The sequence below is a fragment of the Ichthyophthirius multifiliis genome (assembly GCF_000220395.1).
Source record: "Ichthyophthirius multifiliis unplaced genomic scaffold scaff_1120509250484, whole genome shotgun sequence".
NCBI classification, from domain to species: Eukaryota; Ciliophora; class Oligohymenophorea; order Hymenostomatida; genus Ichthyophthirius; species Ichthyophthirius multifiliis.
The window spans coordinates 1-13,310 of record NW_004086702.1 but is presented as its reverse complement, the minus strand read 5'-3'; the positions used below and the strand labels follow the sequence as shown (position 1 = coordinate 13,310).

Below are 13,310 nucleotides of genomic sequence, written 5' to 3'. Positions count from 1 at the left end.
ATATATATATATATATATATATATATTATATATTTGCAATATTTACTTATTTATTATATATTTTTGATTATACCTTTTATTTATTTATTTAACATTTTTATATGTAAATATTTTTAATTTAAAATTATTATAAATTATCATTTCATTTTTTTAATTCAATTAAAACTTTCAAGAATTTATTACATTTTAAATAACATTTGTATTTAAAAAATTTTTAATTAAAAATAGATCATTAGATTTTATAAAAGAATTAAAGTTAATTTTTTTATTTATAGTATTTAAATTAGTAATTTATAACATAATCAAATATAAATAAATAAATATTATTCAATTATTATATATATATATATATATATATATATATATATATATATATATATATATATATAATATAATTATTTTCTTATAAATATTTTTAATATCTTTATCATAAATTTCATTCAATTTATATATTTTTTTTTATAATATTGAAATTTTTATCACTATTGTATATTTTTAAAATAATATTTTATTTTTTATTATAATTAAGAAATTTATATTTCTTTTTTTTTATTTTATTTTTAAACAATAAAAACATATATTTATATTTTCTTTTTTCATTTGAGTAAATATTATATTTTAAAATTTTCATATTATTATTAGTCAATTATATCATCATTTAATAAATTTTAAATTAATTATAATAAACCTATTTTTTTATATAAAAAAATGCAGTTTAAATCTAATATAAAATTTACTTTATTTTTCATTTTTAGTCATACACATAATAGATATTTTAAAGCGTTTTAATTTAGAAATTTAATTTAAATAATTTTTAGCTATAAATCCTTTATTCCTTAATATATTAATAATATATATTTTTATTAATAATAAAAATAAATTACATATTATAATCTTTCCAAAAGCAATTAATAATTTAAATAATAACTGAGATTTCTAATCCTTCAATTAAAATAGTTGACATTTTTTCAATATTAAGTGACTTTAATTATTTAATATATATAAATATATAAATTAATATATTATTTTACTTATAAATATTTAAAAGCAACATCAGTATTATTTTAAATATTTTTCCATTCTTAAAGGAATTAAGATGAAGATTAAATATCTTTCTTACTATTTTCAGAAATATTGTCTTCATATTTTTATTTACATTATTCAATAGCTTTTTCTATTTTTTATTATGTATTGGATTTCAAAGTTTTTTTTTGGGTTCTTTTTTTACATTTTATATATTTAAATCAGCTCTTAAATCGATTTCATTCACAATTTTTTCTTCGTTATTATTTGAAAAAGCGACTTTTTTTTTTAATTTTTCATTTATTTTATTTTTTCCTATTATTGATTTTCACTTTATTATAATTTATATATTCATATATTTATTATTTTTATTATATACTTAATATTTTCATTTCTTTTGTATATTTTTCCGTCTATATTTTTGAGACAATTATAAGCAAAAGAAAGCTCAGTTACACTATTCTCTTAATCTTTATTTTAAAAGAACTTATTATGTAATTCTTGAACGTCTCCAATAATTTCATAATTATCATCTTCCTTTTATGTTTCTTAGTTTACTTCTTTATTATTCACTTTTTTTTCAAATGAACAATTGTCTTAATCAAGTATTTTAATTTAAATATATTAACCGCCATTTTCGTTTTTATAATCAAGTAATAATTCTTGTAAGGCTTTTTTCTTTTTTTCTGATAATAAATGTTATACAATTAGAATTTCTCTTTTTCCTTCCGAATTACAAGAGTCTAATTCAAGAACTTTTTGAAAATCTTATATAGAAGCTTTTAATTTTTAAAGTTTCTTTCTAGCTGCACCCCTCCTTAAATAAGATTTTATATGTTTAGGATCATTTTCAAGGGCTTAATCACAATCTTTTTCAGCTAAGGAATATTCTTAAAGTTTTATATAAGTAATAGCTCTATTAGATAGTAAAGTTATAAATAAATCTTTTTCATCTTCTGTTTAAAAAAACCTTATTATTTAATTTTTTAAATACATTCAGTGTAAACATCTAAGGCTTTTTTATATTCAGAACTTTAATAATATAAATTTGCCTATTTAATATAAATATAAACGTTTAAATAAAAAAATATAAAATTATATATATATATATATATATATATATATATATATACATATATATATATATATATATATTTTTTTTTTACTTTATCTTTTAATGAATTTACATCTGTTATTTGTTTTCTCATATTACATATTTTTATTTATGATCTTGGAGCAGCTTTAGATTTTATTTATGTATTCATGTTTTAATATGGATTTTCCGTTTTATTTAAACTTTCTAATTTTTCTTATTCTTCAATAATTTCTATTTCTTTATCCTTTTTTTATCAAATATACAATATACAATATATATATATATATATATATATATATATATATATATATATATATTTATATATATTTATATTTATTTATATTCGTTTTTTTGTTACAATATCAAATTTATCCCATGCTTTATAATAGTCTTATACTGTATTTTAATCCCTTTTATATACTTTATTTGTGGTTTAACTGTTTTATTTATCTTTTGATTATTATTCTTCATTTTATACTTGTCTGGGTTATGGTAATTGCTTTTATGTTTAAGCTTACTTTTTTTTTTTTTGAAAATATATTTTTGTTTCTTTTTTACTTTTTTATAATTTTTTTCTTTTTTTTCCATTTCTTCTTCCCAATCATATAAATCCGTAACATATTTTCTTATATCACTTGCATTATTTTTAATTTATTGTTAGATATTTAATGACATTTTTTATTTAAAATATATATATATATATAATTTGTAATTGATTATTATATAATTTTAAAAATTATATTTTTTTTAAAAAAAATAATAAATTAATAGACTTATTTTTTTTATTTTTATATAAATAAAAAAATTTATATAAATTAAAATATTAAAAATGGAAAATTAATTAAATATTTTAATATAAGATTTTTAGTAAATATTAAAGTTTGCAATTAATTTAAATTAATATATTAAAAATAAAAATAAGAAAATAAAATGATTAAATAAGTGGATTAGCAGTCTTAGATAAAAATGGATTGTGTTTAAATTGTATTTATATATAAAAAAAGTATTTAATAAAAATATTTAAAGAAAACAATTTCCAAGAAGAATCAATTCCATATATAAAATATATTAGTGACAATGTAAAGTAATTAAAAATGAATTTAGAAGATTAAGATCCTGTAATTACAATAACTACATAAAAAGAGTAAAAATACTATTTAAATTTAAATAATATATATACATTTATAAAAGAAATATTATAATAAAGGAATATGAAAATATAATTGTTGGATTAAGAAAATAAAAAGATGAATAATGAAAAAAAAAATTATTAAAAATATTTTTTTTTATTATTTTAATTATTTTTTTTATTATTTCCTAAAATTATATAATAATTAAATAAAAGACACTAAATAAATAATATAATAAACAAAATAAAATTGTATTTAAATTTTTCAAATATATTTAAAACAAAAAATGTAAGAACCTTTACTTAATTAAGATAAAGTAATTAAAATATTAGGAATAGATCGTAATTTATTATTTTTGAGTCTCCTAAACTTTTTTCTAAATGCCACAGTGTCCCTAATAGTTCCATTCTATCCTACTATTGCTACAATAAGAGGAGTAAACGCCACAATTACTGGTTTAGTATTTTCCATGAACCCTGTAGGAAGTTTCTTAATATCTTTTTATATTGGAAGTATGATGGAAAGATTAGGAAAAAAATAAATTATGTTTTGGTCTATGCTAGTATAAGTTCTAACTGTAGTAACTTTCGGGCTAATTTATTACATAAATGATAAAACTACATTTATAATAGTATCTATGGTAACAAGATTTATATAAGGAGCATCTCGTTCAGCTTATGTATCTGTAACTTTTGGATATGTACCTTAATTATGGCCAAATACGTAAATAAAGTTAATCTTTTTATATATATATATATATATTTTTTAAGAGTTTAATAGAAATTAGCTATAATGGAAACTTTAACTGCTATAGGACTTTTATTAGGTCCTGTGGTAGGATAAGCATTAAATAATTTGATTTCCTTATATAGCGATTCTATGGGATATTAAATGCCTTTTTATTTTTTCGGTTTATTATTTATAATAATGAGTTATACAATTAGATGGCTACCGAAAGACTAGAAAAATAAAAAAGAAATAGATTATGTATCTTCATTAACTTGTATGAAAAACTGTAATGTTCTTTTAACTTTTTTTCTTGTTGTAACCGCTTCTACTAGCACTTCTTATATAAACCCATTATATTCAGGACATATGGATTAATTGGGACTATCTAAGTCTTATAATGGGTATCTTTTTTCATTAGGAGCTTTATCTTATATGATTTTCTTATATATAATACCTTAAATGAGTAAAGTTTTCGATAAAAAAGTCATTTTGTCTATAGGATTACTTATGTGTACGATTGGATGCCTTATTATGGGCGCTGAGGAGTATTTAGGATTTTCAATATAGAAAAAATAGTGGTATTTAGTAACTATTGGACAATGCATTATTGGGGCAGCTATGGCTATGTGTGTTATTCCTATAATACAGGAATTTGTAGAACTTATATTAAAGAATGAATTGAAGATTAGGAAATAAATTTAACCTGATATGAAATTAATTAGGGCTTGTTCTGATATGGCAGCTGGCATTTTTGTGGGAGGATATTCTTTGGGTATTTTTATTGGACCAACTTTTGGAGGACTTATGCTAGATACATTTTAAGGGGAGGAAATTTTTAGGTTTTAGAAAATTTGCAGAGTGTTTGCGTTAGTAAGTGTTATTGTTTTGGTACTATATTTAAGTATAGGAGGAGGATATTAAGGATATAAAAATATTAAGATTTTCTAGAAGAAAAAGAAAGTTGAGACTCAAAGCTCATAGAATAATAATAATACAGATGATAATTCCTAAACTAATAATATTAATGTTAATAATAATAATAATATAAGTACTATAGTTAATAATAATAATTAAAATAATAATTTAATAAGTAAATAAAAACTAAGTGATAATTCTAATGGATTGTAATCAGATAATAAACATGTAAATAATAATTATTAATAAGTGAATGAAGATGATAACAAATAATTTGAAAATAAAATTATCCAAATTAAGTGATAGAAAAAAAATATAAATATATACATAAATATATTTATTTTTATATAATTATATATTTATTTATGTATATATATATATATATTTATTCTATTATGTTTTTTTTTTAAAAAAAAATAGTTTTAGCCTTTATATATATATATATATTTTTATTTTATTTTTTAAATATATTTTTATTATCATTTTTTATTTCTTTTCTTTTTTTTTCTCATTAATTGTATTATAAAATTAAAAAAAAAAATTTAATAATTTTTTTTTTTATTATTATTTTTAAAAATAAAATGTATTAATATTATGATTAAAATTAAATAGAATAAACTTATTTACCATAATAATAATCAAATAAAGTTTATGAATATAATAGTGAAATAGAAAGTAAAGTTAATTAAATAATTTAGGAAATTAACTAAAGGAAAATGTAAGAACAAAATCAATTATAAAGTAATTAAGAATACATAAATTATTAAACAGAAGAATATAAATATCCGTAATCCAATAATTAATAATAAGAAAATACACAATTTTAATATTTAGAAACTAAATATGAAGATAATAATAATTAAAAAGGAATAGAAATTAATATTTATAATTAAAATAATTAAGATAATATAATAAATTATAATAAATATGATATATAAAGTACTGATTTTTAATAAAAAGAATTAGAAATTTATAACTTGAATTCCATGGATGAAAAAAATAAATTGACTAATTACGATTTTTAATTATAACATTAAATAAATTATAACTATAATGATGTATATAGTTAGGATTTTCAAAAAGAATAAAAATAGTTTTAATTAGATTCTAATATTAGCAAGCCTTTGGAGCAAAACTAAGGTCAGTTGGATTTTAATTTTGGGCTGTAAAGTTAAATAAAGGAAGATCTTCTTAATTGTATAAATCCGATTTTTAAAGACTTCATAGATGTAAATTTTGATTAAAATTTGAAAGAAAATTTAAGTGGAAATTAATAGTTGGAAAATGGCAAAATAGACTAGATTTTAGCTAAGTAATAAAAAATTACAGAGTATTTTTCATAATAAATAGATTAATAAACATATATTCCTGAAATTCAAAAAGACTTGAGTTAATAAGCTTTAATTATTTAAGATATTCAATAGGATTTATAATAAAAAATATAAAAATATGATAAAATAGGCAATTCAGGAAATAAAGAAAAGTTAAATTTTTAAAAATAAAATCGAAATTCAGAAAATGTTTCTCAAAATATCCCGAGTTTTATTTTAGTAAATGAAAATATAGTATTAGAAACTCCTAAATTAGAATAATAAAATAATAAAATAAAAAGTCCTTAATAAAATAAATAAAATCAAATAAAAAATCCTTAGAAAACACAAATAAAAAGTCATTAAAAAAATTAGATAAAAAGTCCTTAAAAATTTTTTATGAAAAGTCCTTTATAAAATAAGTTAAAAACCCCATTATAAAATTTAAAAAAAGACAAATTATATTTAAATGAAAAATAAAAAATTTTTAATAATATAATAAAGAATAATAATAATAAAAAATATTAAAAACAAAAACTTAAAAACTAATTTTCATTTAGATCGGATTAAAAATAAGAAAATTCAATATAATAATCATTAATAAGTGAAAAATAAAATTAATAAATAAATTCCTCTTAATAATTTTTAAAAAAATTAAAAATTACCTAGTAATAAGTAAAAATAATAGATAAATTAATATTAAATGAATAAATATAAAAAAATGAAAAAAAAAATTCATAAAGTTAATAATACAAAAAAAATGAAATTGAATAAAAATTAAAAAAATCTAAAAAATAAATTTAATAAAATAAAAGCTTATAATTAAATATATTTGAATTAAAAAAATAAAATAATTAAACACAAACACAACATATTGATAAAAGTTAATAGACACTTTTTTAAACGAATAATTCGGTTTTAAGTGATTAAAAAAGTTAAACATACTAAGGAATTTTTTAAAAACTAAAAATTAAAAGTCAAGTTAAAAGTTCCGAAAAAAATAAGATTTTGTTAATTAAAAAATTTAAAATAACATAAATTCTAACAAAAAATCAAACTTTGAAAAAAGATTAATTTCAGATTAATAGGATATTGTCTAAAGTTAAATATTTTAAGATGTTTTTGATAGAAACAATAAATTTGAAACTTAACAATTAATAAAATTGAGTTCTATTAATATTTTAAATAATGACAATAATAAAAATAATGATACAAATATCTAAAAATTATAAACAAGTATTACTAAAAATATTAAGTCCAATAGATAATTTTTATCTCCTTAAAATAAGTTTTTTTATATATATATACTTATTATTTATTTTAATTTTTTTTAATTAAAAAGAAAAAAAAACTACTTTGATTTTTAAAATAATAAATATTTTAATGAAATTAGTGATACTGAGTAATAATTTACACTATAGAGCATTTTAAATAGTGAAAAAAAAATAATTAATAGTTCAAATTTAAATAGTAAAGCTGAAAGCGAAAATAAATTGCAAAATAAGAATTAAATCAATAATAATAATAAAAACAATGAATAAACATTAGAATTATAAATTTAATAAAAGAATATAATTAAAAGTATCCCTAAATAGCTTAATAAAATAACTAATAAAAATAATAAGTAATAAATTAATAGAAATAGTTGGTAGAATAAAAACATAGTATAAATAGATAAAAAATAAGAAACTATAAAATAATAAAAACAAAATAAAAGTTAATTTTAAAAGTAAATATATATTATTATTATTATTAAATAATTTAAATATAAAATAAGAAAAAGTATTGAAAATGAAATTAATGATGTAATTTAAATATTAAATAATATATAAGCAAATAATAACTTTAAAAAAATTTGAAAAAAATAAATAGATATATATTTATATATATATATATATATATATATATATATATATTTATTTTTATTTAATTTTACATATATATTATTTGTATTATTTTTATTTTTAAATTTTATTTTATTTATTTTATAAAACAAATATATTTAATTTTAAATTTTTATAATTAAATTTAACAATTAATTAACAGAAATAAATTTTTGTATTTTGTTAATTTAATTAAAATTCTATAAAGTTATTTTTTTGTAACAAAAAATTATGTTTTTTTATTTATTTTTTTTAAAAATATTAATATTAAATAAATTATTAAATGATTTTAATTTAATTTAATTATTTTTTATATCTTTAATTATTTTATTTTTTATTTTTTTAAATTTAAATTTTATATAGAATTTATAGAATTATTAAATTTATAATTATAAACTTTTAAAAGTTTTATATTTTTATTTAAATTTATTTATAAAAAAATTAATTTATAATATATATATGTCGATTATAATTAATATATTTTATATAATTATATAATATTAATTAATATTCTAAAACAAACTAAGTTGTCTAAATTTTATACAAATTCATCAATTTTTTAAATAAAAGGATAGAAAAATAAAATACTTAACATATATTCTTTACTTTTTTTATATAAATATTTAAAAAAAAAAAAATCTTGAATTTATATATTTAAAATATCTCTTAATTTATTTAAATTTTATAGATGATAAATCTTAATGTAGAAAAAAAAAATATTATGATTATAATCTTTTTATTTCTTTTACAAATCTAATAATAAAATAAATGTAGAATTAATATTTTTCAATTTTGATTTCTTATATTAAAGAATCACATAAAAATTATAAATATAATAAACAATAAAAATTTTTGAATATAATAAGGGAAAATTAATTAAAAGATATTTATTTAAATATGAACTTTTTTAAGAAATCTCAGCTGAAGTTGTTGTCTAAATCTTTTTTTAGTAGTAATTTTGAATAATAAAAATTATATAGAAAAAAAATAATTTAATTAATCTCTTTCTTATTTAATTAGTACTATATATTTTTAATTTAAAAAATACTAGTATTAATCTTTTGAAAAATTCTTATATGAATTGGGACATCAAAAAGTTCAACTTTTAAACAAATTAATTTAACAAATTTAAAAAATTTATTAAAAAAAATTGCAAAATAAAGATTAGATAAAGGACAAGAAAAAAAAGATAAAAAAATAAACAATTTTCTTTAGATTTCACTATAATGAATTTCTAACTTTTTAAATAGCTAGAATAGATATTAAAGGTTGTTTATAAGAAATAAGAATTTATTATATAACAAAATATAATGATATGAAAGAAAAATTATAAAAAGAAAACGGATATAATTCGATCAAAACATTATTAAGATTATATTATTTAAATGCAATTATAAAAAAAATTAAGGATGTTATAAGAGAGTTCAAAAAATATAATATATAAGATATAAATAGTAAAATAATGTTATATTAAGCCAGATATAAATAAAATGATTATTTTAATTCTTAAATATATATTTATAAAATTATTAATAATAATTTTAATTTATATTCTTTTAATAAATGCTAAATAAATTTTATTGTATAAAAAATAAATTATTATAAGATAGAATTATAATTTATAAGTAATACATTTAAATTAAATTAAGATTATAATTAAAAAATTTATTATAACTATTATATAAAAAAAATAAAAATATAATAAGAATAAAAAATAAGTTAAATTATAGTAAAAAAAGGTTTATTATTAGTAAAAATTAATAAATATGTATATATAAATATATAAAAAAATAAAATAAATATATATAATTTATATAAATTTATATATATATATATTTTTTATAAAAAATTTTAACAATCGAATAAATAATTAATTCAGCTATTTATAATTTTAGAATAAATATTGTTATTAAATAATATTTTAAAATAAAAATTATTTAATAATATAAAAAATATTTTTATAATATTTTAATAATTATTTAAAATACTTTTATCTTAGTATACTATAATGAATAAAAAAAAAGTACCTGTAATAGTTTCTGATATAGACGGAGTTTTAAAATTATAAAATTCTGCAATTCCTTAGGCTATTAATGGCCTTAAAGTTATCCGAAAACCTTTAAATGAAATTGATAGTTAGAATTTTCCAGATGATAATATTAAACTTCCTTTTTATTTACTAACAAATAGAGGAAATATAACAACTTAAAGTTAAATAATTTAAGTAAATGAGGCTTTTAATTTAAATTCGAAAGAAGAAATGTTAGAACCTAAAGATGTGATACTAAACTATGCAGCTCTAGTTGACAAATTAAAAGATTTTAAAGATAAATTAATTTTATTAGTTACAGGATAAGCAGATGAATAAGGAATAAGGGATGGAACAGAAATAATTCAAGAAGCCGGATACACTAATTATATTACTGTGGAAGAATATATTACTATTACTCCTTTTTGTGTATAATAATCAAGACGAACTAAAGAACATATTCAAAAAAAGAGCTAAATTGTCAAAGATAGATTAGGATTAAAAGATGATGAAATAGGACAACCTCTATAATGTCATGGAATTTTTATTATGGCTAATCCTAAATAATGGGAGGAAGCTATTTAAATTATTTTAGACTTACTTTCAACTGAAAATGGTAAAATAGCAAATTAAATACCTGAAATTGGTCCAGAAAAGCATATTCCTATATTTTGTAGTTATGGAGATTTACTAGTAAAAAGTCCTTATTTACTTCCAAGAATTATTTGTGGAGGATTTGTTATGGCTTTAAAGGCTGTTTATAAAGGGATTTATAAAAGAGAATTAGATATTAATATGTATGGGAAACCAGAAATTCATCACTTTGAATTCGCTTAGGAACATGGGAAATAATATGTAGATGAAAATCATGAAATTTCATAATATTATATGATCGGAGATAATCCACATACAGATATTAGAGGAGCTAATAATATAGGATGGGTATCTATTTTAGTAAGAACAGGAGTCTTTTAAGGAGATGAAAATGATCCAATATACCCAGCTAGGTATGTAGTTGATGATTTTACAGAAGCTATTAAATTAATATTTTAATTGGAAAATATATAGTATTTATGGAAGAATATATGAAAAATAAATAAAATAATTATATATATATATATATATATATATATATATATATATATATATATATATATATATTTTTAAACAAACAATCAAAAGTTGTTTTTTTTATATTAATATACATTTCAATTAAAATATACAGAATTTAATTTTTCGAAACCATATTCTTTATAATCATTTCTATTCATTACTATATTTTAGAAGTTTTCAGATTAAGCTAATATTTAACAACCTTTAAATGATGGATATTATTCTTTTATATGGATTAACTTATTTTATAGATATTCAGGTGTATTTTATATTATTTCATTTTATCTGAATATATATATTTTTTTTATATTAAATATTATAAACATGTTTATTATTTACAATCTTTCACTTAATCCTTGAAAATTTGATGAACCTCCTGTTAAAATTATATTTTCTAAAAAGTATTCCCTTAAATCTATATTTAATTCTTTTACGACATTAAAAATTCCTTAAGAAATTCCATTTTAATTTAGTCCTTTTTTAAAATATTTCAATATATTTATATATATTTATATAATACCAATATCTGAAGGATAGAAAAGTAATTCAGGTATGGTGAATCTTTCTTTATCGAGTGCAAGTACTTCTTAATTAGATTCTTTTAATTTTTATTTATTTATAAAATATATATATATTTTTGTTCATACAATTATCGTAATTTTCAATTACATATCCTTATTTTCCGGTATCATAATCCGGTAAAATAAAAAATTTTTGAAAAGTATTTTTCCTTTTTTTTATTAAATAAATTTTATTTATATATGCTAACTTCATTTTCATATCTTTAATGAAATCTTAAGAAACAAAACACATTTCATTTTTTATTTAAGAAACCATTCGAAAATCATTATTTAATTAAATATATCTGCAAGTAATTATATCTTTCAAATGATTACTTAACAATTTACCTCCTAATATATATATTATATTTAAATAAATTATAATATATATATATATATATATATATATATATATATATATATATATATATATATATATACCAATATCTAGTCTTTTTATGCCATAATTAACTACTTCATCATCAAAAAAAGGGACAAAATAAGTTGCTGAATGTCCTATTTCAATAAGTAATTAAAATTAATCACTAAGTTTATTTGGATAATTGTGTTTAAAAAAAATTTAAGACATTTTCTAAGATAAGGCAGGATATATAGCATCAAAACCAAAATATTCGAAACATGTTTCAATTATTCTTTATCTAACTTTTTCAGGCATACAAGGATTATATATATAACTTATTGAATAACTGGCTAGTTCGTTTTATTTTTATTCGAAACCTGTTAAATCATCTAACCTATTATTATATATATATATATATTTATAAAAATTTGTATATATATATATATATATATATATATATATATATATATATTTGTATTTATTTACATTTTTTCTAATAAATGAATCTCATGATCCCAATCCACTGTTACTCCTCTAACTTAAGGCTTTATATATATTAAATTACTTTCGTCAAGATAATTATTTAATTATTCACCATATAATAAATTTCCTGTTTTTTTTCAATACCTTATTATTTATTTATTATGATTTTTATTTCGTATATTATTTACCAAGTAAATTTTATTATAGTATCATTGGATTTTAATTTGTTGCATTACCTAATCTAATTTCCCAAGAACCATTATCTATTATTATTCTTTTTTGAAAATTTGTATGCCAATCAGACATTTTATTTTTTTATTAAATAAATTTATTATATAATAAAATATATCTTAATTTCTTTTTAAATAAGATTAAATATTTTTTTTTATTTTTTAAAGAAAATTATTTTAATGTTATAATAAATTAAAAATTAATTTATAAATAATTAAAATATATAAAATTTGATTTATTTCTATATATATATGATATAAATTATTATATAAATAAGAATATAAAAATTACTATTAATAAAAAAATAAAGAAAATTAAATAATAAACGTTAAATGTTAATTTTTAAATAAGTAATAATTTAAAATAAATATTAAGTATAATAATATTAAATATACTTAACTTAATAATAAATAATTGTTAAAATAAGAATATTAAAAATAACGATTT

At 16.0% G+C, this 13,310-nt stretch overlaps 3 protein-coding genes across 3 annotated transcripts, besides 28 other annotated features; 2 read left to right on the top strand and 1 right to left on the bottom strand. All coding sequences in view use genetic code 6, as the record gives it.

Annotated features, from left to right (window-relative positions):
- Window positions 1–33: a microsatellite.
- A 302-nt stretch (window positions 34–335) lies between these two features.
- Window positions 336–394: a microsatellite.
- A 62-nt stretch (window positions 395–456) lies between these two features.
- Window positions 457–498: a microsatellite.
- Window positions 499–1,371: 873 nt separating this feature from the next.
- Window positions 1,372–1,412: a microsatellite.
- Window positions 1,413–2,119: 707 nt separating this feature from the next.
- Window positions 2,120–2,178: a microsatellite.
- A 212-nt stretch (window positions 2,179–2,390) lies between these two features.
- Window positions 2,391–2,462: a microsatellite.
- Window positions 2,463–3,535: 1,073 nt separating this feature from the next.
- Window positions 3,536–5,196, top strand: IMG5_077490 (major facilitator superfamily protein, putative; the record flags this gene model as incomplete). Its single annotated transcript, XM_004036506.1, has 2 exons — window positions 3,536–3,972; window positions 4,020–5,196. The coding sequence occupies 2 exons, from the start codon at window positions 3,536–3,538 to the stop codon at window positions 5,194–5,196; spliced, it is 1,614 nt and encodes a 537-aa protein (XP_004036554.1).
- Window positions 5,010–5,068: a microsatellite.
- A 16-nt stretch (window positions 5,197–5,212) lies between the features above and the next one.
- Window positions 5,213–5,283: a microsatellite.
- Window positions 5,214–5,283: a microsatellite.
- A 51-nt stretch (window positions 5,284–5,334) lies between these two features.
- Window positions 5,335–5,382: a microsatellite.
- A 398-nt stretch (window positions 5,383–5,780) lies between these two features.
- Window positions 5,781–5,831: a microsatellite.
- A 686-nt stretch (window positions 5,832–6,517) lies between these two features.
- Window positions 6,518–6,596: a microsatellite.
- A 96-nt stretch (window positions 6,597–6,692) lies between these two features.
- Window positions 6,693–6,727: a microsatellite.
- Window positions 6,728–7,702: 975 nt separating this feature from the next.
- Window positions 7,703–7,744: a microsatellite.
- Window positions 7,745–7,877: 133 nt separating this feature from the next.
- Window positions 7,878–7,910: a microsatellite.
- A 165-nt stretch (window positions 7,911–8,075) lies between these two features.
- Window positions 8,076–8,119: a microsatellite.
- Window positions 8,120–8,148: 29 nt separating this feature from the next.
- Window positions 8,149–8,195: a microsatellite.
- Window positions 8,196–8,379: 184 nt separating this feature from the next.
- Window positions 8,380–8,438: a microsatellite.
- Window positions 8,439–9,765: 1,327 nt separating this feature from the next.
- Window positions 9,766–9,804: a microsatellite.
- Window positions 9,797–9,844: a microsatellite.
- An 11-nt stretch (window positions 9,845–9,855) lies between these two features.
- Window positions 9,856–9,922: a microsatellite.
- Window positions 9,923–9,996: 74 nt separating this feature from the next.
- Window positions 9,997–10,053: a microsatellite.
- Window positions 9,998–10,053: a microsatellite.
- A 20-nt stretch (window positions 10,054–10,073) lies between these two features.
- On the top strand, window positions 10,074–11,254 carry IMG5_077480 (hypothetical protein). Its single transcript, XM_004036505.1, has one exon. It carries the CDS (start codon window positions 10,095–10,097, stop codon window positions 11,202–11,204), a length of 1,110 nt encoding a protein of 369 aa, XP_004036553.1. The 5' UTR covers window positions 10,074–10,094; the 3' UTR covers window positions 11,205–11,254.
- Window positions 11,222–11,276: a microsatellite.
- An 18-nt stretch (window positions 11,277–11,294) lies between these two features.
- On the bottom strand, window positions 11,295–12,938 carry IMG5_077470 (hypothetical protein; the record flags this gene model as incomplete). Its single annotated transcript, XM_004036504.1, has 7 exons — window positions 11,295–11,513; window positions 11,568–11,703; window positions 11,749–11,826; window positions 11,876–12,139; window positions 12,230–12,543; window positions 12,636–12,759; window positions 12,821–12,938. 7 exons carry the CDS (start codon window positions 12,936–12,938, stop codon window positions 11,324–11,326), a joined length of 1,224 nt encoding a protein of 407 aa, XP_004036552.1. The 3' UTR covers window positions 11,295–11,323.
- Window positions 12,143–12,228: a microsatellite.
- Window positions 12,551–12,621: a microsatellite.
- A 101-nt stretch (window positions 12,939–13,039) lies between the features above and the next one.
- Window positions 13,040–13,083: a microsatellite.
- A 34-nt stretch (window positions 13,084–13,117) lies between these two features.
- Window positions 13,118–13,163: a microsatellite.
- Window positions 13,164–13,310: the final 147 nt, after the last annotated feature.